Source organism: Triturus cristatus, chromosome 1_2 (assembly GCF_964204655.1).
Source record: "Triturus cristatus chromosome 1_2, aTriCri1.1, whole genome shotgun sequence".
In the NCBI taxonomy this organism is placed as follows: domain Eukaryota; kingdom Metazoa; phylum Chordata; class Amphibia; order Caudata; family Salamandridae; genus Triturus; species Triturus cristatus.
In genome coordinates, this window is record NC_140580.1 from 49064977 (window position 1) to 49090988 (window position 26012).

Sequence of the window (26012 nt, forward strand, 5' to 3'; positions counted from 1 at the left end):
TTTGACATAATAGACTTTCGTTCCATTACAAGATACTCAGTGAGAAATAACCTTTCCACCTCCCTGGGCATAGGCACTGGCTTTTTATTTACCGCTATTTCTGGTGCATCTCTGTCACATATTCTAGCAGTGCTGCGCATGATCATAATGCCATTGTTGTATAAAACCCTTTTAAAACCCATGGTCTACAGAGCTTCCTTATACTAAATTATTTGTGTTTCAAGGATTTGCAGTTGAGCATTTCAACTTAATTATCATGTTCTTTCATGTACATTTCCATGCCATGATCAAATTACATTCAGAAGAGCGGTATGAACTTGACTCCAAGTGTATATTGTCGAATTTGCAATGGTGTTCTATGCAATTTCTTTTACAAGACTGAGGTTACCCACATGGCACATAATCTACTGTCCTGGGCTGCAGTGATTTATCATTTATCACAAGGTTTCAGTTATCCTTTTTTCAGCCATTGAGTTATATTAGTGATCAACACAAGCTTTCTGAAGAAGTTTACTTTATTTTTCACACTACTTAGAACTAACCTACACATTTTGCATTTTCCCTTGGGCACATTTCTTTATCTGTTTTGAAGATTACATTGCTCACTTTTCTTTGACCATTCTATAGTCCATGCAAAAGTTTTGTCAACGTTGGGCGGTGGAAGCAGGCTTGGGCATTTCTCTTTTTAGTTTCCTTCATGCCTTAATATTTAGGCTTGAGATTAAAGTCACTGTGTAACACACCGATGCATTTTTTCACTTTAAGACTGCACAACCTAGGAATGTTCATCTTTTTTTACATCTAAGCTGGTTAATTCCTTTTGTTAGACAAACAACCATTAAAATATATTGAAAATAAAAGGTTGGTGTCAGAACAGTTTTAATGAACTCATCAGTTACCTGTTCACAATAACCATCATTAACATATGATTACATTTCATAAAGTGGATCTTCTGCTGGAGGTTTCCTTACTATGGTTATAGTGTTGTGTTCAATCATGAAATAGGAATTTGGTAATTTGCTAAAGAAGGTGTACTAGATGCGCTGTTGGTTAAGCAGAGTGGGATAATACTATTCTGGTGATATCTTCTTGCTTCAGTCCTCTTTGTGATGCTTTCTATTGAAGCATCTTTTGCTCTACTGAGATATATCAATACCTCTTATTCGTCTTGCATTTCTCAGTGCTGCTTATCTGTTAAGTAATTCTTATATTACTTTTTAGTTTCTTCATATCTTCCTGTTGAGCGACGATCATTTTGAGATCAGTGTCTGGTTCGTCGATGCTGATTAAGATCACTTATCCAAGGAAAGCTTCTCTCACATTCAGTACATTTATATGGCCTCTCTCCTGTATGAATTCTTGTATGCCGATTCAGATGATCTTTACGACTAAATCTTTTGTGACAGAATGTACATTTATATGGTTTTTGACCCGTATGCGTTTTGTAATGCTTAGTAAGATTTGGCTTTCGAAAGAAACTTTTCCCACAATCAGTACATGCATACGGTCTCAATCCTGAATGTGATTCTCTATGTCTAATAAGGTCTCTCTTCAGACGGAAGGTATCCCCACATTCTGCACATGTGTACCGTGCCGGATTCTGCTGTGGTTTTGAAAGACCATTAAAGTATGGTGAATTCCATTGATTACTGTCATATTCATCATATGTGTGTGATAGTGCTGCTTGAGGCCTTCTTGTTGGTAAATTGAAATGGTCTGAGAGTCTGAAACTACTTTCATATTTAAGATTTTTGTGTCTTCTCATTTCCTGGTACCTTTCTGATCGCATCTGTCGTCTACAGTTTAGTTCCATATGTGAGGCATGCAGAGCCTTGGTGGGTTTTTTCCATAAAGACTTTCTAGTTGGAATGGTTGTTTTCATACTTTCTACAGACTCTGCAAATTTTCTTTGTCTTTTCATGCTTCCGCCATCTGTTGGATTTGAATAAGAGTCAGTAATTAGTATTGAGCTTATAGGAATATATTTGCTAACTTTTATCTTACATGCATTTTCTGTAACAGATAATACTGGATTTTAAATTGATGATGGCAACAAAATTACTGGACAAATAAACCATAGCCCACACTTTTATATTTCTCACTACATCACAGTGAAGACCTTGGTGTTTTCAAAGTATCCTTAAAACTGTTTAGACTTTTATACAAAAGAAGAGGGACAAAATATATATTTGGTATATAATGATATTTGTAAAGTTCTCTTAGAAATGTATGCAGAATGATACCTCTTATTTTGATATATATATATATATTTACTTAAAAAACCATAGGTTTCACACATGTTATAGTTAGCTGGACATTTCACTCGTGAAAAACCATTGAAATTCCCCCGTTATAGTTAGTGCAGGCAACTATAACTAACGCGACCGCAATCCTCTGCTGATGACGTCAGATATTACATCACTGTATTTAGACACTTATTTACCCATGTCTTCTTCCATTAATTTTTAGCTATACATATATTACAAATATTTTTTTTTCAGAAAGACACATATGTCATCAGTGATGTAATATCTGACGTCATCAGCAGTGGATTGCGGTCGCGTGAGTTATAGTTGCCTGCACTAACTATAACGGGGGAATTTCAATGGTTTTTCACGAGTGAAATGTCCAGCTAACTATAACATGTGTGAAACCTATGGTTTTTTAAGTGAATTTGCAAGGTTTTTTAAATGCTAATTCCTAACTATAACGTGTGTGAAACCTATGGTTTTTTCAGTGAATTTGTACGTTTTTTTAAATGCTAAGTTATGTATTTTTTTTTTAAGGTTTTTCACCGTGCACGTACCGTACGCGCACGGTGCGCTTCGCGCACCATGCGCACGCTGTGGGCGCGCGCGTACGCGCACGCGCACGCTACGCCGCGATTTTTTGCAAAAATATTAAAGGACATTTTGGCCCTTGGGGGTCCTTCTGGGACCCCCTGACAAAGGCTAGGGGGTCAGGAACTGTCCACCCTGCCCCCTTTTCACGTTCTCCACCTTTGTTTTTCACCCCCTCAGACTGCGAGAGACAAAATGGCGGCCGACACTTCCTGGTTTCGACCGATTCGAATGTTTACTAAGATCTAACAACCAATCAGAATCGCGCTCGTGCACGGCAGCGTGCGCGTACGGTAAGTTTTACCGTACGCGCACGGTGCGCGCTTATAGATATATATATATGCTTTTAAATGCTATTTTCTCAGGAAATACTGAACAGATTTACACCAGACCTGCAAAAGGCACATCCCTGACCTGAGGACTACCTCTCTGCCAAATTTCAAGTAATTCTGTTCAGCCGTTCGGGCTGTAGCTTGGACTAAAGGTCCTATGGAAAAATGCATGGGGAAAACGCGTTTTGGGACCCCCCCTTTTTCTCAGCCCCCGCTTGACGAATCCCCCCGAGACTTTCAAGGAAGGAGCGGAGCGGAGCGCCCAACCTATTTTGAAAATTTTGCGAGGATTCGTCAATCGGCGCCAAAGTTATTCCAAATAGAATGTTGCGGATTTCCTATGGAAACACGATCCTAACTATATAACTATCTACTGGCGACCGCCAGTAGATTATATATATATATTTTCATCCACACTAATCCTTACGATTAAGGAAACCGCACTTGCAGAATGTGAACTTCTCCAATTAGTTCATTTCAACAAAGTATCCAGTTGCTCCTCGAACTGGATACTTTGTTGAAATAAACTAATTGGAGAAGTTCACATTCTGCAAGTGCGGTTTCCTTAATCGCAAGGATTAGTGTGGATGACAATTAATTGGCGTGGCTCTGCCTTGAAACACGCACCAGAATCGAAGCGCCAGGGTCTCAGCGAAACCGAGCCAGAAGAGAGTAAAAAAAAAAATTATATATATATAATTGTTAGACCTGGCACCATTGGCGTGGGTTTCCCTTCAATTGTTTGCTGTTGCCTCCTGTGTTTTTGCTATATGTTTTGCTGGTCTAGATGCTTTGGGCACTGTGCCACTGCTATTCAGTGCCACAGTGCAAGTGCTCCCTATGTTAAAGTGATGGAATGGATTGGTGACTCCATGATTGGCTTATTTGGTTTACTTGTCAGACCCTAGTACAGTGCACCGTGTGTGCCCAGGGCTTGCAAATCAAATGCTGCTGGTGGACTTGCAGCACTGATTGTGCCACCCACTGGAGCAGCTTGTAACCTATGGCTCAGGCCTGCTATTGCAGAGCCTGTGTGCAGCCTAGTGCTGCCATGTTGACTTGGTAAGTGCCCCCACTTGCCAGTCCCCAAACCTCCCCTTTTCTACATATTAGGCACCCCTAAGGTAGGCCTAAGTGCAGGGTGCATTGTAAGTAAAAGGTAGAACATGCCCTGGTCTGTGTGGCATGTCCTGCTAGTGAATGACAGCCATTTCCGTTTTTCACTATTGCAAGGCTACCAGTCCCCATAGGCCAGAATGGGCAGTTTGATTATAACATCCTAACTGACCCAGGGAACATGGTATAAAAACGAATTTAGTATGCCTGAACTCAGAATGATAAAATACATCTTTTAGTGAAGTTGGTTTTAACATTCTGGGTTTGAAAATACCACTTTTAGAAAGTTGGTATTTTCTTGCATAACCATCCAGCCTGCCTCTTCTAGATTTGTGTATTCCATGTCTGGTTTGTGAGTGACAGGGGCTGGGGTGGCTCCAGGAGACAGGGTGAGTCAGCACTAGGCTGAATAGTCCTATCTGCATTGGGAGTGGTGGGAGGAGTAGCACCTGGGCCTGAATAGGGCTGGGCCTGCCTTCCACAATGCTGGCTCCACCTCCTGTCGTGCGTCTGATGACCCTGGCCCACACTGACAAAGGAAGAAGTTCTGCACTGGCAGAATGCACCCAGAACTGGTTTGGACTAGGTACAGACACTCTCTGCCTTCAGAGACAAAGGATTTGTGTGTATAAAAAGGGGGACCCAGAACTTTAGATCACTTATGGGAATCAAGACTAACATTTGCTGAGGAGAAGAACCAGGAAACTAAAGGAGGAGACGACCCCTGTGCTTTGTGCTGTTTAGGGGTTGGCCTGCAGTGGTTGCTTCATTGCCAAAGAAAGGACAAAAGGACTGAGTGTGCTTTCATCATCTTGAAGAAGATCTCCTAGGGCTTGAACTGTGCTTGCCTCCTGCCTGAAGTCTCAGGGATACAAGACTTAACTCCCAGCTCCCCCCTGAATTCCCTTGCAGGGAATTGAACTGTCTGCTGTTGTGCTGGGCCTTCTAATGAGCCGACGTGTCACTAGGAGCTGGAAGTGCATCTCAGCGAAGAAGAAGCGTGTCGCTGCCGCAGCAGTTGTCATCGCATCTCCGAGTAAGCGTGCCACTGCTGATGCCATCGCATCACCGAAGCGCGTCGCATCACCGGAGAAGCGTGCCGCCGCAGAGGTTGTCGCCACATCACCGGAGAAGCGTGTCGCAGGGCCTGTCGCGGCTCAGAAGTTCACCAAGTCACCGCATGGCCGTTGAGCGTGCACGCATCGCATCTACGTTGTCGCACCGTAACTAAGATGCCATTTTTTGGTCGCATCGCACCGGAGCGTCTTCGCATCGGATCACAGTAAGAAACCGTCGTGTCAACTCCCCACACAGTAAGGAAGCGAGCCTCAACCTCCACTGTGCAGCAGTAAGGAACCAACGGATCCACTCCCCTGAGTGTAAGGAACGGCGCATCACCTTCCCTGCGACTCTTTTGTTTGTTTTGGGTTACGCATCCCAGGTACTTTGAGAGTAAAGAGTCGCATTTACAATCTAAAGTGAACTAAGCTATTTCTACCATTTTAAAGACTTATTTTGGTTACAGTATTGTGGGTTTATGTTGTTTGGTCTTGTGTTTAGTCTAGTAAAGATTACTTATTTTTCTAAACTGGTGTGGTGTCCATTTGTAGTTTTCACTGTATTGCTGTATGTGTTCACAAATGCTTTACACAGTGCCTCTGAGATAAGCCTGCCTGCTCGTGCCATGCTACCAAGGGGGTGAGCAGAGGTTATTTAGAAGTGTAGCACCTTACCCTGACTAGAAGCAAGGGTCCCTATTTGGACAAAGGTGTATACCATTGCCAACTAGAGACCCCCAAATTTAACATTGGTAGGCAGCGGTGAGGATTTAGACTTGCATTTGTGACTCCTGTACAGTGATTGGTGCACACTACTAGTGAGCGCAGACAACAACGTGATCACATACATTTTGGTCAAATTATTTTTCCTTGGAACTTCTTTTCTATTTTTTGATTATGAGAACTGCCATTCTTTCTACCATCAGTAAGCCAGCATCCATTGCATCCGTATGGTATGTTACTGTTGCCACCAAAGTCAGTTGTTTTGTTTGAATGAATACATCAAAAGTGGGGAAAACGTGTTTAATTGCTTAAGGGGTTTGTGAAGCTCTAGGGCTAAGAAGCTTTGTCCGATTTGAGCTCCATTGTCAGGAAGGTAAAGGGTAGTTTTCGAAAGTAACATATAATATTTTTGTCCTCGCTTGTGAAAAAGGTCCTTATGCAAGACCAAGGAAAAACAATACGCTATTCAAGAAAATTTGATAGGAATTGCAAGCAATGCTCAGATCACAGTTAGAGAACAGGAGAACTGCAACTGAAACAAATATAAATACAGACATGGTTGTTGCCCTGCAAGAAATATAAGTGACTATTAACCTGTTGGCTGGAAAAGTGGATGGATTGGTCATGGAGCTATACAGTTGTTCCACTATTAATGCAAAGGATGTTAACTTTTCAAATTCAAAACACGGCAAGTGAAGAAGAGAAAATATAATATTAGGTCAGATCTAACTTTACACCTGCTGTGGAAAGCAGATGTAGCCAATTTAGTGAAATCATAGCCATTATAAGTGGGCGTTCAACTGAGTACAATTCACTGTATGTTGCTGCTTTAATGGGCATAATATGCTCATGTACTCCTGTTACTCACATAATACAACCATTCATTGTCATCTGTTGTGGCACTGGTGCAGGGAAATGTTTGTAGGGGTAGTCCCCTGGGCCAATGTGTGAGAAATGAGCCCTAGCAATAGGATGGAAGTTTGGGTGGCCAGGAGTTGCGGGGATAAACTGTAAAACTTTTATCCAATCCAATCCAAAATTTCTTTATTTCGGCCGATTAGGCCATAAAAGATAGAATCACACAATACATTTAAAACGGTCACTAAAAATACAAGCATGATAAAACCAGTAAAATCAATATACAAATGTTACGGACATCTAGACAATGGAATTCATTAAACAACACAGTTCTTATTTATATTAGACCTTATGTGCCACATAGCCGTTAAAAATTTTGCAACTGCAAAGACTATGTGCGGATCAGTGTTCGTTTTCAATATTCTGTACACCTGCTGATGACTCCTAATGCCCAGATTTCTGCATAGCGGGACTAGCCAGTATCTTCTTGGTCTATTGTAAGCTGGGCAAAAGAACACAATGTGGGTTTCTTCCTCATCATGATTGCAGCAGCCTGGACAGATTTTATCATTCTTTATTGTCCAGTTGTGGGTAAAAATTTTGATAGGGAGAGTCCCTAGCCTCCATTGTATGAACAATTTTCTGGATAAGATGGGAAAAATAATATCCATAAATCCCTCAAACTGGTAATGGTCCTTGAAAGTCAGAAATCGATCAGTCAAGGACCCTTTGTTAGATGCAGAGACCAGGGAGGCATAACGTTGCTCCCTATATATACCCACAAGGCGTTTGCGGGAGACCCCAAGACAGCCTTGCTCGGGCGATTCCCATAATTCGGGGAGCCCCAGCCGATAGAGTTCTTTCTTAATCGAGGCTAGCCAGGTAATTTTATCGCAGGAATTCAGATTCATAACATGTACAAGCTCTTGCCTATAGTGTAGAAGCTCAACAGTGGACCAGAGCCTATGCCAGAACCTTAATGGCATAAGTTCCAGGTCCTCTTTTATAGAGGGTAGACCCATATCCATTCTTAGGGGAAGAAGGGGTGTGCCTCGGGGGAGGGCCAGGAGACGCCTTAAAAAATTGTTTTCTACATTAATGATTCCTGACCCCGCCGTGTATCCCCAGAGTTCTCCACCGTAGGATGCGGCTGCTTTGGCTTGCGACTTGTACATTACAACTGCCGGGCTAATTGGTTTGTAGGTGGAGGAATTTGCTACCTTCAGAATTCCCCCGGACAGTTGTGCAAGTTTCATGCGACTAATTGCTACGTGAGGTTCCCATGATAGGTTCTCATGCAGCGTTACCCCTAGGTACTGAAAGGTTTTTACTCTCTCCAGTGTGACTGAACTCAGGGATGGGTTTGGTCTAGTTTTGGCTGAGGGGTTAAATATCATAAATTTGGTCTTCCCTGTATTTATTTCCAGGCCATGTTGGCTACAGAAAAGGCCAAAACCATCTAAAATCCGTTGAATCCCCATCGGGGATTTGGACAGCAGGAGGGTATCATCCGCGAACATAATGGCCGGTACCCTCCTGCCGGCCAGAGACGGGGCGTCATTATCATGAACATTGTCAAGATATGCAATTACATTATTAACATAGAGGCAGAACAGGGTCGGGGCAAGGACACAACCCTGTCTGACCCCTCTATGTACTGGGAATTTAGATGTCAGCGCACCCGTCCTTCCATACCTGACCTGTGCAAAGTTGTTTTCATGGAGCCTAATAATGGCATTTAGTAGATGGGGTGGAACTCCCAGCCCCGTTAGTGTCTCCCATAGTTTCTTCCTGGGGACCAGGTCAAAAGCTGACCTCAGGTCCACGAACACCATGTACAGCCTTCCCCTCTCAATGATCACAGTTTTCCAATATAGGAGTACGAGGCGGAAGATCTGATCCATGGTGGACGTGTTTTTCCGGAAGCCAGCTTGTAAGGGGCTGAGAATTTTATTTTCCTCCATCCACTCCAAAAGGTGGTTTAGGAGTAGGCGCGAGTATATTTTCTGGGGGACATCTATGAGGCTTATTGGCCTGTAGTTGGCTGGGAGCAGAGGAGAACCCTTTTTGAAAATGGGCACTATCTCAGCCCCCAGCCAAGTACAAGGAATCTCCATCCCACCCAGAATAGCGTTAAAGAGTGTAAGGAGATAGGGACCCCATATGTCTGCGTATGAGCGAAAAAGATCGCCAGGCAACCTGTCAAGACCAGGGGCCTTCCCCCTCGAAAGGGCTAGAATAACATTGACCACCTCGGAAAGAGTAAATTCCAGGGCTGGTACTGGGGCGGGAGCAGCAGTAGAGACCATATCCCTCCCACCATCAATTTGAGGTGGTTCCTGGTATAATTGGCCAAAATGGCCCTCCCAAACGGATGCTGCAATATTTGGCTCTATTGCAGCTTTGGGGTCTGGCATACCAGTATTCACCAGGGACCAAAATTTCCTCAGATCTTTCGCTTCCAGTGCTGATGTTAAATCCTGCCATTTATTCCAATCCCATTCGGCTCGTGCCACTGCCATGGTTTTCTTGTAGATTCGTCTAAGCTCAACAAGTTTGCTCTTGTCCGATCCTTTTTTAACACACTTCAGGAGTTCGGACTTAGCCTTTTTACAAGATGCATTATACCAGGTTGGAGTTCGAGTTGTATTTTTCCTTGGGGGTAACACTGGGTAAAAGACCTCACCTAAAAGGGCCACCAATTCCTCATGTATGTGGGCTAGTTTCTTATTGAATTCCAAGTTTCTTGGCTGTGAGATTAGATTGTCCGTTTCTATTAGCTTCGGGAGTGCTAGCCGAAAAATCTTACTTAGGGACTCTTCGGAGCTCGCCAGTTTCCCCCATTTGATCCTACGTCTATTGGAACTAATTGTCAAGTTCCCGGGATCTTTGCTGGGCTCAGCGGCAAGTGATCGATCAGCACCTTTAGGGTGCGCCATATACATTACAAGTGCATTATGATCACTGTCCGTTCTTGATATTATTCTAAAATCCAGAACCATAGGCCAGAGACTAATGTCTACAAAAATGTAATCTAGCCTAGATTCTTGGTTCACCCTGTTAAAAGTACATGCAGAGGGAGTATCTGAGGTACTGCGGCCATTACATGCCCTTAAAGAAAAATTTAGCGTTAAGGACAGAATTTGTACTACTAGGGGCGACCAGATTTTGACATATGGCGATTGACAACGCGGTACGCCCCAAAGGTCGTCTTCCACTACGAGGGCTCCTTCCTTAAGGCCTTCTAAGGGCTCAAAGTGGCAATTCAAATCGCCTCCCAAGACTATCTTAAAGTCATTAGGGAGGCTGGCCAAAAAGCAAGTAAGATCATCAAGTGTGGGAGATTCCATGGCCAGCTTGGTGGGACGGGAGTATACATTGATTATTGCTAGACTCGAAGCGTTAGGCCACCTGAGTAGAACGCACTGGATGTCCTGCGAATGCGTCGGTAAGCTCTCCGCATTACACCCAATGTGGCTAGCCACCCAGATCGCCAACCCTCCGGAGGGCCTCCCTCTGCCTGACCAGATCGCGTTTATTTCGAACACAGCATACCCCACTCTAGATAATGGTTCCCTTGCCCATGTCTCTTGAAAGAGGCAGATGTCGCTGTTGGCTATCAGGGACTCCCAGTCGCTCGTGTCGAGTTTATTGACAATGCCAGCGACATTCCAAGAAAGAACCTTTAAGGAGACGTTAAGCGGGTCAGGGACACTTCCAGCACTTTTAAGCGGGGCAGCATCCAATGGTGCAATCGTAAGACTGGGCAGGAATGTTTCCACAGTAGATAGTTCCATCGGGTCTGCATTATGATGCGTTGGGACTGACAATTTTAACTTGTTATTAGTACAACCCAAGATGATTTTAGTTTTGGATGTTACAGTTTCTTCACCGTGGGGGTTAATGGATGTCAAGTTCTCCCCTTGGGGGGCACCGTATTCTTGAGTGGCGGTATCTATTTCGCATACGCCATGCCCCTGACCCTTAGAGAGTCAATCTGTCTGTTCAAGACAGCTATATCTATTGGGATGGAAAAGGTTACCAAAGTTTGTGCATGAAGCATTACGGGTGGGCCTGACTCTGCGGCCATCAGCAGCCGTTCCAACCCGGGTCCAGCCATTGTCAATGTTCAAAATTGGCTTAAAAATATTGGGATAAAAGTATGACAGGTGGACCACTTCAATAGATGTAGACCCTTTGTTCCCGGTCCAATTACAAATATAGGACACAATTTTGGGGTTCCTAAAATTTACAATTATACAGTCACCAGCACATTTCTTATCGGTATGGCCGATCCAAGGGACTCTTCTAACCATGAGAATTTCTCCCTTAGTGTTAGGTGGTAGTGGCCTGTGAGTGTTAAGCCAACTAGTGACCTTGTTATGTAAAGAATCATATGGTTCCACCACGGTTCCCTCGAACGGGGGTACTCCCTTCAAAACAACAGAATAGGCAGCAGCCTCGGGAGGCAAATTTACCACTTTGCGCCGATCTTGTAGACTGTCTTGCCTGTCTGTAGGGTTCCTTGCGTCATTTAATAATTTTACCTGATTAGGACCAGAGGCCGTACCAGATGAGTTCAGCCTACTGGTAGATCCTGTGACGGGTTGGTGGTTGCAGGGTAGTGCGGAGGCGGATTTTAACAAAGAAGCTGGCTGCACATTTTCCAATGAGGTGGCTGTGAGGGGTACAGGGGACGGGATGATGGAATTTAAAAGTAGATTAGGTAAATTGGGAGCCCCTATGGAGTGCCCACCTACTGCGTGCATACCTGCTCTTTGGTCTGAGACTAAACCTAGTAATCCCCTACGCAAATCTATTAGGCAGATTTCAATGTTGGCCAGACGGTCTTCTAGGGGATTAAGCAGTTCCCTCAATAGAGTGCGTAAATCAGAGAACATACTATCATACATCCCGGCAGCGTTTTGTTGGCTAGGAGGATTTTTTGCCGGGGTGTGTTGGTGCAGGGCTTCGTGTTTACGGGATGAGACCGGCCCTTTGCTAACTATGTCCTGTTTAGTTCCCCTAGCTCTAGGATTAGCTTTAGTAGCTTTAGAATTACCCCCCCTGGTTTTGTAGGCCCTTTTATCCAATTTCGGGATTGCTCCCTCCTTCTCCTGCTGTATGGGCTGAGTCAGGGCCTTGGTATTGCTTATGGTCTGCTCAATGACAGCTACCTCAGCAGTGGTGTGTACTGTGGGGCCCTTACAGTTTGGGAGAGGTAGGATGCTAAGCTCTGCATGCTCAGAATTTTCACAGTCAATAGAGGTAATGGAGCAGTTAGTAACAGATAGGTCTGGGAGAGCAGGCAGCCCAACTACCCCCCCTGCCGGAAGTGTTATGAGATTTGGTTGCTTGGCGGGGGTGGCAACATGTGCGATGGGTCCCAGGGAGGATCTCCTCACCCAGTCTATTTCTTGGGAGATACGTCTTTCAAGAATGGAGATCTCATCCACGAGAAGGGACCCAGCTTTAGCAAAGTACGTATCCAAAGTACCTGTTGGCCTTCCCGTCGCCATAGCACTCTTGCTCCTAGTTTCTCTCGTGGTCATAATGTCACCGACGGCACCTGATATGTGGTGGATTGCGGACACGCTGGAGTGCCCCACGCCCTCCCTCGTCCGTACTCGAACGGCCTCAAACGGCCCGCTCTTTGCCCGGTCTTCGCTCCGGGCGCGTTCCGCTGGCGCGTTCGGGGAATAGGCTTAAACTGGGGGGAGGGGTCGATAAAGGGGCGGGACCGGGAAGAGACACCAGGTGTGCCGAGTAAGGTTGTCAGAGAGCACCCTGGTCCTCGCAGTCCCGGTCTCACGAGCTCCGCAGCGGCCTCTCCGCAGGCAGCGCGACTTCCCCTCCGGTCCAGCAACAGGATAGAGACCAGCTCCAAGGTATTCCTCAGTCCGTGGCAGGTTCAGCGAGCGGCACCCGCGAAGCGGGGGCCGCGAGGAGTGATGTAGGCAATAGGGGCGGGACCGGGAAGAGACACCAGGTGTGCCGAGTAAGGTTGTCAGAGAGCACCCTGGTCCTCGCAGTCCCGGTCTCACGAGCTCCGCAGCGGCCTCTCCGCAGGCAGCGCGACTTCCCCTCCGGTCCAGCAACAGGATAGAGACCAGCACCAAGGTATTCCTCAGTCCGTGGCAGGTTCAGCGAGCGGCACCCGCGAAGCGGGGGCCGCGAGGAGTGATGTAGGCAATAGGGGCGGGACCGGGAAGAGACACCAGGTGTGCCGAGTAAGGTTGTCAGAGAGCACCCTGGTCCTCGCAGTCCCGGTCTCACGAGCTCCGCAGCGGCCTCTCCGCAGGCAGCGCGACTTCCCCTCCGGTCCAGCAACAGGATAGAGACCAGCTCCAAGGTATTCCTCAGTCCGTGGCAGGTTCAGCGAGCGGCACCCGCGAAGCGGGGGCCGCGAGGAGTGATGTAGGCAATAGGGGCGGGACCGGGAAGAGACACCAGGTGTGCCGAGTAAGGTTGTCAGAGAGCACCCTGGTCCTCGCAGTCCCGGTCTCACGAGCTCCGCAGCGGCCTCTCCGCAGGCAGCGCGACTTCCCCTCCGGTCCAGCAACAGGATAGAGACCAGCACCAAGGTATTCCTCAGTCCGTGGCAGGTTCAGCGAGCGGCTCCCGCGAAGCGGGGGCCGCGAGGAGTGATGTAGGCAATAGGGGCGGGACCGGGAAGAGACACCAGGTGTGCCGAGTAAGGTTGTCAGAGAGCACCCTGGTCCTCGCAGTCCCGGTCTCACGAGCTCCGCAGCGGCCTCTCCGCAGGCAGCGCGACTTCCCCTCCGGTCCAGCAACAGGATAGAGACCAGCTCCAAGGTATTCCTCAGTCCGTGGCAGGTTCAGCGAGCGGCACCCGCGAAGCGGGGGCCGCGAGGAGTGATGTAGGCAATAGGGGCGGGACCGGGAAGAGACACCAGGTGTGCCGAGTAAGGTTGTCAGAGAGCACCCTGGTCCTCGCAGTCCCGGTCTCACGGGCTCCGCAGCGGCCTCTCCGCAGGCAGCGCGACTTCCCCTCCGGTCCAGCAACAGGATAGAGACCAGCTCCAAGGTATTCCTCAGTCCGTGGCAGGTTCAGCGAGCAGCAAACTTTTAAGTCAACTCCAGTGCAGCCAAACAAGCTGTGTGCAAAGGAGAGGATCACGAGGCACATTTACCATGCTGTGCAGAAAGCGTGCATTCAAAACTCAGCCTGCAGGTCAAGACTTCCCCAGCATTCGGTGAGAGCACAGTGTATTGCAATCCTCTTGTGAAAGGTTCAGTGGAAATCTTGAGGGTGGAAAGTATATAAACGACAAAAGCCGGGTGGTGCCCATCTACCAACAATGGATATTCAGCAAGTGGGAGCTTCTTATCTCTGCTCCTGCTCTGTTACAATGTACCAGCAACCCACAGTGCACTAGAGACCACTACAGAGACAATCCTGTTGCTGGTCATCAACCCCAAGTGTCAGTGGTGTAGTCTAGTCAATTAGATTTGTGCGGTGTGAATCTCAAATTTCCTAACTAAAAGAGCATTTGGCTTCAGGGTGGAGAGGTGAGATGACCAAGGTTTGGGGTGGGCTGTTTCTATGTCAAACAGGGTCAGTACTGATTTGCATTAGGTGGGCCCCTGTCTAGTGTTGCACAGTGAGTGAAAACAGAGGGCTGGAATGCAACCCAGAGCAATTGCTACTGGTTAGACTATTTGCAAGCATTTATCCAATCACCCTTTAGGAGTTTCATTGCCAGTAGCATGCCTGGAAACCTGAGAATGTAGCAGCTTTCCAAGTCTACTACTGCCAGTGTTTGCGAATTCCAAAACTTAGTAAACTTGCACTCATTCAAGGAGTTATTTTATGTGTGTAGATTTACCATTTTGTTTGGTAAACCAGTCTTAGTCATATATTTAAGTTTCCGTTCCCAAAATTGACCAAGTTAAAAGCTCTTAGTGAAATGTGAATAAAAAGAAAAACCAACACAGCCCCAACTCAGGGCTTCAAATCCAACTACCAAGCCAAGAATGTATTTGGGAGGTGTCGCACCTCAAACACCCCCTGAAGCTATGCCCCAGCCTCTCTCACTTGAGCCTGGTAGTTTTCCTTGGGAATTCATGAGTACGGTCGTGTACAAGACAACGGCTTGAAATCTCTGCCCTGGGATCACTTATCTTAAATGTAATTTCACAGCACATACACTTCTCTGTCTCTGCTATTAGAAGCCTTGACGGTAGAGTTGTTAAATCAGTTTGTGTGGGCAGGGCTCCATGTTTTCAATCTTGCCTTTTACAGACATTTTAGCAAGTGACTATCAGTCCCATGTACTAAGCCCCTGTTGTAAATAGAGGTGGGAGCGCAATACATTTAATTGAGCAAGCAGAGCCAAGATTCTGGCTTGGGTCTAAAAGTCCATGCATAAGCCAAGCCATAAAAAAGCTTGGCATGCATATCGTCAACAAACATAATTTAAAAACCTGATATAATCCCTTCGAAATTCAAAACATAACATAACATATGGAAGCGTTTTACCTTAGTACATCAGATCATATCACTGCTTAGGCAGAGATTTATTAAATTTACATTTTTAAACATGAACTCAGAAACATTAATGACTCGCTCCTCTCCTCCCCATGACAATGCCATTAGTGAACTTTAAGGCAAGTCATGAGTCATGTCAACGCTAAATGTGGCCGAGATTTTTATTATAGATGGAGCAACATTAAGGCCTGTTAATTTAGACACAAGAGGTTTTGTACTTCACATATCCTGAATTCGGGTATTTAAAAGTGCTCTCATATGTGATAATAAAGACATAAGAGGTTCTGTGAAATAAAACATTTTGCCTAACACCACACAATTTGGACAAGCAGGGAAGTCGTTATTGATTCCAGGTAATCTGGTTGCAGATTTTGAAATTCAGCAACCAGATGTATATCACGGTCTCTCTCTTGATTTACACCAAATGACACTGTTTTGTCTTTCATTCTTGACAAAAAAACCGATGAAGGCTAAGCAGACCTGACTCTAGGCTTAGCAGACCCAACTCAAAGTCAAGAATACATTTATTTGGGGGGTGTCACACCCCAAATACCCCCTGAAGCTATGCCCCCATCAAGTGTTTTCGTAACAGTGGTACTTCGAAGTTGAGGAATTTCAGACCCACAGAGTCAGTGTGCAGCACTCTCAAGCCAGACTACATTAGAGGAAGGTCTTTCAATGCATAACCTTTCTTGTGCCTTGACATTGGGCATTGTTTGGGTGTTGATCCTAGTGTATTGGACTTAGCAGAACTTTGCGAAAACTTTGTAAATTGAGAATAACACCACACAGTAAATATATTTGTGCAGCAACTTGGACAAAACTTGACCATTATTTTAATAAGCTGCCATACAACTGGTAACCCACAGTCTTCTGTGTCGCGAGGCTCGGTGTTCTCCCGCTTGATGTTCAACATATAGCTTGTCTCCCTGACTCATCTGCTGTTGGGATAGGGCTTGAAGGGACTAAAGCCTCCACCAGACTCTGGAACTGACCTAGTAGTGCATGAAAGTGAACCATTCCAAGGAGAACTCATCCAAATCTAAGATTTGTCAAACAAAATGGAATCAACTATTGGGACTCCAGCTTTTTGGCCACACCAATGTGCACTTCACTGCAACACTCTTCTGTACTTAGGCATTTGGGAGTCTTGCTTAAGCTAGACCTTGTCTCTAGCTCTGTTTGTATATGCTCAGATTTCCTATGTCACCAAAGCATACATCTTTCATCTTGGTGCCTTCACCAAATCCTACATTTTTAAAGGGCTCTATGAAGATCTTGGTAGCAAATGCTTTCATTCACTCACATATTGACTTTTTTAATCTTATTTGGAGTCTACCGACTAAAGCCCTGGGAAAATCTTCAACAGATTTAAATGCTGCGATAGTTATCTTAGGCATGAAGGAAGAGAGAGAGAGAGAGACCACCTTATAGAGTGAAGCAGATCATAGCTAATCCTTACCTGTAACGTAATACATCCACAATTAACCAACAGACCATTGCAGAAAGGGAGAGTAACTACTGATCATAGTCAAGAAAAATGAAAATTATTCCAACATAATGAGCAGTGAGAGCAGGATGGTGCAGAGTCTCACTGCCCTTTCTTTATTGTTTGAGGTGTACCTGAAGTCAGCTAAGACAACATAAGGTGGACAAGACACTAGCAAGTAGCTTCTTTGAATGGCAGCTGTAGGCTGGCCTTTCAGACTGTACGGTAGTCAATGGGTAAAACAGAACAATCATAGGCCTGCCTACCCCATGGTGAATATCGGGTATCTTGACACGATCACATGGGCAAGCACTGCCAACATAGTCAGGCATTGCCCAGGTGTTCCCACCGATCAACTATATGAAATTACACACACACACACACACACACACACACACACACACGCACACACGCACACACACACGCACACGAAGCCACATATTTGTGCCAACAGCTGGCATACACTGATTTTGTAGATGGACACCTTTATGCCTAGATGACATCAACAACCTTAGGGAGAAGGTCAAATGCAGTCAGCTGCTGCCACTCAATCTCCACACATTGAGATGCAGATTGTGCAGACCCGAATACAAGATCCTCACCTGCTTCTGAGACAGAAGGTTCTCCAGAAGTGGCAACTTGATCGAATGACAGATGCTCATGCCAAGAAGTTCTGGGTACCACACTCTATGGCCCAATCCAGTGCCACTAGGATGGCTTAAGTCCAGTGGCTCTTGATAGTCTTCATAACTTTGGGCAGGAGTGGTAGTAGCAGGAAGGTAGTTAAGAGTCCTAAGCTCCACTCTAGGCAGACTGCATCTCCAAGAGAGAACTTTCTTGGGAAGTCCTGCATACAAAAGTGCTGACATTCCACATTCTCTGCAGAAGCGGAAAGATCGAGCCAGGGTTCTGCCCATTCTTAGGTTCACTAGGCATTGGTGGCTTTGTTTGTCCACCCAGATGTTTAGACATCTTGCCAGGTGGCTCACCAACAGGGAAATCCCCTGGTGGGCCACACACTTTCAGACACATAAAGACTCCTGGAACAGAACCCAAGACTCAAACCCGCCCTGCTTGTTATGACATGTCATGACATGGAGGTGGTGGTGTACCAGCCTCCCTGGGATGTGGGCACCAAGTGAATCACCTGCAACACCACTTGACAGATGGAGAATGGGGCCCTCAGCCAGAGATCAGAATCCTTTGATGTACACCTTTCCTGGATGGCCTACCCAAACAAAAATGATGCATCAGTCACCACGGTCAAATCAGGATGTGGTAAGGACATGGGTCTGCTGACCCAATCGCGGCCCAGTAGCCACCATTTCAGGTCTTTTGCAGTCTCCTCTGAAATCTGGATACAATGGGACCGATTTCCCTGCTGCTGTGCCCACTGGTAGTTTAGATCCCACTGCAGAGCACACATGCTTCGCTCGCAGGATGCACAAGGCCAGCAATCCCAGCAGCCTCAGAGTCATTCTTACTGAGATCCGAGACAAGGGGTGGAAACATTGGGATTACAGCCCAAATGTTCCGGATTCTCCGCTCCAGGAAAAAGGCATGGAATTTTACTGTATCCAAAATAGCTCCAAATAATGGGAGTTTCCGTGAAGGAGTCAGGTGTGACTTTAGTATGCTGATAGTGAACCCCAACGATGTAAGAAGGTTTGCAATCATGTGGAGGTGGCTGATGACTGCCTTATGCGAGCCCGCCTTCAAAAACCATTTGTTGATATAGGGTAAGACTAGGATGTTTGGCCTCCGAAGATGTGCTGTGACCCTGGCCATCACTTTTGTGAACACCCAAGAGGCACTAGTGAGTCCTAAATGGAGCAATGCAAACTGAAAATTTTCCTGGCCCACCGTGAACCCTAGATAGCACCTGTGGGTCTGCAGGATGGGGATGGGAAAATAAGCATCCTGCAGGTCTAACGCTCCAATCCAGTCTCTAAAGTGAGCATCCAGCTTTTGCTCTTTCGCAGGAAGGAATTAAGAGGGTGGAGATGTAAAATAGGATGAAGGCCTCTGTCTTCCTTCAGCACCAGGAAATAGCGGGAGTACCACTCAGCCCCTACTTACGATACCGGAACAAAATGATAACTTACTAGTAGGAGTAGTTTTGCAACTTGAAGAATTTTCTGGATTAACATGCTGTGCATTGTTCCACCATCTGGTGGTTGGGATTGGAAACATGTTTGTTTTTTCCTTTCTTGTTGTTGAGGGTTTTGTTGACCACCATTTGGTGGTAAGTCTATCCCTTGTGTGATGTCAGACGTTGCTGCGGAGGTTCCTGTTCGTAGTCGTCATCTTCAAATACTTTTTTCTCTTTTTCTGTATTTCCATTTTTATTTTTTAATAAGGTATTGTTCTTCCCACCGGTTTGCTTCTTCTCCAATTTCTGGGGCAGTGGGTGGGTTGCATGAGAATCCAGAACATTCTTCAAGCTGCAAAACTACTCCTAATGGTAAGTAACAATTTCTTTTGCAGCATGAATCCTTTTCTGAATTTGCATGCTGTATATCAGATTATGTAGCGGTATCTTGTTCCTTGGGATGGTTGGGTTGAAGTCTGGATGTGTTAGCAAACACGTGTTGTAGTACTTTCTGTCCCACATGTGCTTCCTTGTTAATTTTGATGTCCACACAGTAGTGTTTTGTGAAGGTGTGTGGAGATGACCAAGTTGCTGCCATGCAGATTTCGTCAATGGGTATGTCTGCAAGGAATTTGAGCGTAGCACCCTTTTTCCTGGTTGAGTGTGATTTGGGGCACACAGATAATGTTTTTCCTGCTCTATTGTTGCAGGTTTGTATTGCCTCTACGATCCATCATGAAATTGTTCCCTTGGTGATCCCTTGCTTGATCTGCGAAAAGGAGATGAATAATTGGTTTCCATTACGAAAACCCTTTGTTTCCTGTTGGTAGCACATCAGTGCCCTCCACGCATCCAGTGTGTGTAGGGCGTTCTCGGCTTGTGTTTTGGTTCTTGGAAGTTGTATGCTTTGGTTGACGTGGAATTGAGATAACACCTTTGGTAGGAACTGTGGATTCATTCGGAGGACTACCTTACTCTTGTGGATTTGCAGGTATGGTTCCTGTATTAGGAAACACAACAAGATGAAGGACGGAGTGCTGAAACTTTTCAACCACTCACCCCCAAGTCACAGATCTGGGTTTAATCCATCGATCATTTCCTCACTATGCCACCCCAGTTTGGACCCAGTCATATGCAAATCAGTCTTGACCTTATTCCTCGTGGAAATATTCCAGCCCGAACTGCCAGGCCAAGCCAGGCCAGGTCCTCCCTGGACCAGAAACAAGCATCCTAGGACCGGTTTCAGGTTTTCACCCCTCATTAGCCAGGCTAGCTTGAATCCAGAGGTACAGCGAGCAAGAGACCCACTTCTGGGCATACCCTTGGCCACTTTGGGCAAACACAGCAAACACAAGATGATGGATGGAGTGCTGAAACTTTTCAACCACTCACTCCCTGTAACAGATCTTGATTTAATCCTCCATGGACCAGAAACAAGCACCTGTCCCAGGATTCTTGTTTCCGGTTCAGTGAAGACCTGGCCTGGCAGTTCGGGCTGAATTGTTCTGATGAGAACAGGGTCGAGACTGATTTGCATATGGCTGGGTCCAAACTGGGGTGGCATAGTGAGCAAAAGAACAATGGATTAAACCCAGATCTGTGACTGGAGGTGAGTGGTTGAAAAGTTTCAGCACTCCGTCCATCAGCTTGTTGTGTTTGCTATGTTTGCCCAAGGTGGCAAAGGGTATGTCCAGACGTGGGTCCCTTGCTTGTTGTGCCACTTGATTCGAGCTAGCCTGGCTGATGAGGGGTGCAGGACTTGGTGGACTGGAGGTAGTCGTGAAGCCCAAGGATCTGGCTGTGGCTCAAGAATCCTTGAAGTGCTCAAGCACTGAGTCTGCCTTGTTGCCAAAAAAGTGAGTGCCATCAAAGGGCATGTCCACCAAGGTAGTTTGAACATCCCCTGAAAAGCTAGAAGTCCTCAACCAGCCGTAGCGTCTGAATGCTACTAACGAGGCAACCGTTCTGCTCAGTGAGTCGGTGGTGTTCAGTCCACAACGTATGGTAAATTTGGCAGCATCTCTCCCATCCGCAACTGCCTGGGAGAGAACAGCCCGGGCCTCCTCCGGGCACCGAGGCAGCACCTGTGCAACCGTATCCCAGATGGTATGGGAGTATTGCCCAAGTGGCAAGCTGTATTCACCAACTGCAATGCCAAGCTGGAAGAAGAAAACATCCTCTTCCCAAGATGGTCCCCCTACTTGGATTACCTATCTGAGGGTGCAGAAGGGAATGCGCCCTTTGAAGATGAGACTTGGACAACCAAGCTCTCAGGGGAGGGATGTTGCTTGAGGAACGCTGGGTCATCCGGAGCGGGGCAGTGGTGGTGGGCAATTATCCTGTCCACAAGAGCCCTTGTGCTGGGCTTGGACCAAGTGACCAGAAGGACATCGGTGAGGGCTTCAATTAAGAGTAAAAGGGGTTCTGAAGTGGTAGCCGCTGAAGCACCTCTGCCAGGAGGTTAGTCCTGCCTGCCTCTAAAGGGAGCTCGAGGCCACGGACCTTGGACACCCTTCTCACCACCACGGCGTAGGAAACTCCCTCCTCCATAGCCACGGTAGGGGGAGAAAGTAAGCCAGTGTCAGGGAAAGTGTCCAAACCACTGGCCTAACCCAGGTCCATCTGCCAGTTCATAGGTTCTTCAAGCTGGTCAGTTAAAGGGTCCAGCTGCCCATCCCATTCCTCTTCCCCACCTCTTGGCACAAAATCCACACCTGGGATGAACACAGAGATAAACGTCACTACCGGGGTCAGAATCGACATCGATACGGTTCCGTGTCCACATCGTGGTTGAGGATGGGTTGATGCCGACCGGGGGCACGGTCAACGTCGGGAGCGTCGCCGCCGGGGCTGACGTAGGGGAAGGTCGAGTAAGATCGACCAACATTGTTCCGGATCCACAAGTGCCCTCCAGAGTTGGGGCCGAAGCCGCCGATATTGAAGGCCTAAGGCCCCAAACCGATTCCACAGGGCCCGAAGGCACACCAAAAGAGCCAGGCTGCCAAAAAATGAAGTACAGGGCCTCATAAACCTTTTGAATCTGGGCAAGGGATGCTCTGGGAAGAGCAGGGAAGCGCAGAGTCGTCTCAGAAGGAGTCTCCGGGGATGGAGCTTTCGAGTGATGACGCTTAGAGACCTGCGTCAGCCAACCGACAGGGTAAAGTAAAAAAATGCCTGTGCTTCTTCAACTTCTTCTTGTGCTTACCTGACCTCCCCGACGACTTGGAATGCGATGAGGAGTGCGGGCTCAGCGACCGTTCTTGGGACCTTCCTCTCAAACGAGAACAGAAGCGACACAGTGCCGCGCGCCGGGCCTCCAACAGCTTTCGGGACTGCTCCCACAAAGCCTTCGGATTCATGGCCCAGCACTCGGAGCATGACTATGGGTCACAGTCGCGCTCCAGGCAACAGAGGCACATAAGGTGCGGATCCGTCATGGACATCATCCGGTGGCAGGAGCCGCAGGGCTTGAAGCCGGTCATATGCTAGGACATCTTTGAGGCACCAGGAGTCCAAGACTCGAAAAAGAAGCCGACAAAAGTCGAAAAAGGCTAGTCAAAAAATGGTTAAGGGGTAGCTCTCTTCGGATCTGTGCTTAGGCTGGCGCGGAAAAAGAAAGAACTATTGTCAGGGAATGTGGGCAGTGTCTATATAGGTCTCTCAATGTCATTACAGTGCCCACGATGCCGACGACGGATGCGGAGCCGACCGACGCCACCTGATGATGTGCAGGGGTACTGCTGTTGAAAAATCTCCAGATCCAGACTGACGCCTGGGGGAAATTCTACGGTAAGGAATCTACAGCTAATAGTCTCTATCGGATTTGTGTGGCATTTGGGGCAGAACTTATAGGGGATATTTTCCATGACCCTTTACTGCCTCTCCCCTCTTTATTCTCCAGCTATGTGGGTATTACCGGTAGTGTGCCACCATCGGGGTCAAGAAGGTGCCCCTTTTCCATTCCTTAAATCTTCTTGTGGCCTTCAGAGTTTTTCGGTGATTTTTTTGTGCTCGTTTCTTTTTCTCATAGGTTTGTGGTTCTTTGGAGATCCTCCATCGTACTTCCAGACCCAACAGCAAAGAAAAGATTCTGAAGATGGCTACCATGCACAGCAACTTCTGGGGTGCTGTCTGACATCACACACGAGACTGACATACCACCAAATGGTGGTCAACGATACCCACAACAACAACAAAAAACACAAAAAAACAACATGGTTCCGGACCCAACCACTAGATGGTGGAATAATGCACAGCGTGTGAATCCAAAAAGGATTCATGCTGCAAAACCCTCTCTAAGGGCTTTTTGTCCAAAAGGTCTAGCACTTTCTGCTCCAAGACGGAAGGTGGGTCCGCTGTCAGCTGCCCTGATGGTGGTGGAAGATGATGCAGCATGAAAAGAAATGGAATAGCCTAGCTCACTGGACACTCTGGAGGACCCCCTTGTCTGAAATAATAGCTTGCCACCCTTGGAAGAAATGTCAGATCCTGCCTACAACAGGGTGGCTGTGTGTAGGGAAGGGCTTACTAAATACATTTTGCAGCTCTGGCTGTTGGAGAGCCAGGTGACTGAGCTGGACCTTGTCCCTAATGCTGTTGGAGTTGTCTTTGTTAGCCACAACCTCAGCCATGAAAAGGATGGGAGACCTGCTGGGTTGGCGGTGGGGTGGGACGTTGGCGATACTGGTAACCCCTACCGTTGCCACAGAGGGGGCGTAATTGCTTATCGAATTACACGAGGAGGGTAGGCAGCCCCAAGTAACGTTCTGTGACCCTGTTGCCCTTAAACTGTTCCAGGGCAAAGTCAGTTTTGCACCAAAAAGGTGAGAGCAACAAATGTCATGGCCATTAAAGATGTCAGGACATCTTCCGAGAAACCTGTGGAACTTATCGAAGTGCGGTGTCGAAGTGCAACACTGGTGCCAATAACCCAACCTAAGCAGTAGTTGGTGTCCAACTTCACAGTGTGACGTCCATCCTGGATAGCTTGGGTTAGGGATTCTGAGGGTCGTGCAGAACATCTGGAAGAATTTTGGCCACCATATCCCATAAAGAGACTACTGCTCAAAATGTTTCCGGCTCCAGTCTGATGCCTGGGGAATATTCACAAGATGAGGAATCAGTGGTTAGAAGTATCCATTAGAAATATAAGCATCTGTACATCTACAAGTGCAATGCGTGGCCTTACCTCGGCAATGATCATTCTTTCAGCTCAAAAATAGTATGTTTTAAAACGTTACCTGGCAGATTACTGATGCCTTCTAATCTTTCACTGTCCTTGTGATCCACAAAATAGATATCCTCTTCTTCTTTTATGTTTACTGTATCATCATCAGGGATAACCAGGAGTCCTGTTTTCAAATTAAAAGGTGAATTTCAAGCCAAGTTAAATATGGTAGAACATAGTATTAAGAAAAATGATATTCTATGATTTGGGCCTGGAAACAAACTGTATCACATACAATTCAGAGAAGAAGTCTTGTCAGGGTTAGGCAAAGTTTTAAACTTCTAAGAGACCCATTACCAGTTTAGTCATAATTCCGATTTAGCCAGCACGTGGAATTGGCAATCAAATTGCGATTATGAGTGACAGGGGTATTTTGCGTATGTCATATTTTCATCTCCAGACATTTCACTTACAAGTGAAATGTGAAGAGGAGAATTGGCCTGAAAATGGGAAACAAAATGGCAAACAAGCACTAGCAAAGCCAACAGGCCTCACCTTTTCCAACCCTTTCTGCCAATGTTGCTCACCCATTAGCATCAGCAAAAAAGAGCATCAGCAAAAAAAGGAAGATCTCAGCGCAATGAAGTATACGTATAAATGCATCGTAATGCATGCACATGTATGCGTCTTGATGCTACTGCAGCTCCAACGTGATCATATATACACACATATACACGCAAGTAACCACCGATGCACATGTATGAATCATTATATTGGTGTGGCCATTTTTGTTTTGGTGGACACCCATTGAACTAAAAACTTAATAAGTGTACAAAAGGGAATTATTTTACAAAGGAGATGTTTGGAAACAAATTGCACCTCACAGGCCCTACAAGAAATCTATTTAAAACAAGCATTGGCATAGCCAATAGGTCTCGCCTTTGGTAACTTATAAGATATTGACTTTACCTATGTCTTTAAGCTGTGCTGTACAGACGTTTGCAGCATGCTGAAAAGTTATAATAAAAAGTGTCACAAGCATTTGTGTTACCTTAGATATGACCAAAAAAGCATTATGTACAACTAAACGACCATATTAAAAAAGTATTAAAAATAATGTCTTGAGGTTTTTTTTGTCCTTTCAATGCTGGCAACTTGTATCTGCCTGTCCCAATGGTTACTTGTTGTGTTTTTTTTGTTATGGGGGGCATAAATAACAGGAGGGTGAAGGTCAGTCAGTGAGAGTGAGTGACGGAGTCCGTCAGTCAGTGAGAGTGAGAGAGTTAGTCAGTCAGTGAGAGAGTCAGTCAGTGAGAGTGAGAGTCAGTCAGTGAGTGAAAGAGAGTGAGTCAGTGAGATAGTCAGTCAGTGAGAGTGAGTCAGTCTTTAAGCAAGAGTCCATCTTTAGGAGAGAGTCAGTGTTTTAGCAAGAGTCAGTGTTTTAGCAAGTCAGTGTTTTAGCGAGAGTCAGTCAGTCAGTGAGAGCGAGTGTAAGTCAGTGAAAAGAGTCAGTCAGTGAGAGAGAGTCAGTGAGAGAGAGAGAGACAGTAAGTGAGAGTCAGTCAGTGAGAGAGAGTCAGTCAGTGAGAGAGAGTCAGTTAGTGAGAGAGTCAGTGAGTGAGAGAGAGTCAGTGAGAGAGTCTGTGGGAGAGTTTGTGAGAGAGTCACTGAGAGAGACAGTCACTGAGAGAGAGTCAGTCAGTGAGAGAGAGTCAGTCAGTGAGAGAGAGTCACTCAGTGAGAGTGAGTCACTCAGTGAGAGTGAGTCACTCAGTGAGAGAGAGTGGGAGAGCCATTCTGTGAGAGTGAGTATGTGAGAGTGAGT

General features: G+C 46.3%; 1 protein-coding gene across 2 annotated transcripts in view; it reads right to left on the bottom strand.

Annotated features, from left to right (window-relative positions):
- Positions 1–497: 497 nt before the first annotated feature.
- LOC146866744 (uncharacterized) overlaps positions 498–26012 on the bottom strand; it is an 84220-nt gene continuing 58705 nt past the window's right edge. For both annotated transcript variants that reach the window (XM_085601114.1, XM_085601125.1), the window contains 2 exons: positions 24261–24371; positions 498–1932 (listed from right to left, as the gene is read on the bottom strand). In XM_085601114.1, the coding sequence (XP_085457240.1) occupies positions 1262–1932; positions 24261–24371 (782 nt within the window). In that variant the 3' untranslated portion in view covers positions 498–1261. The remainder of the gene's footprint in view (positions 1933–24260; positions 24372–26012) is intronic.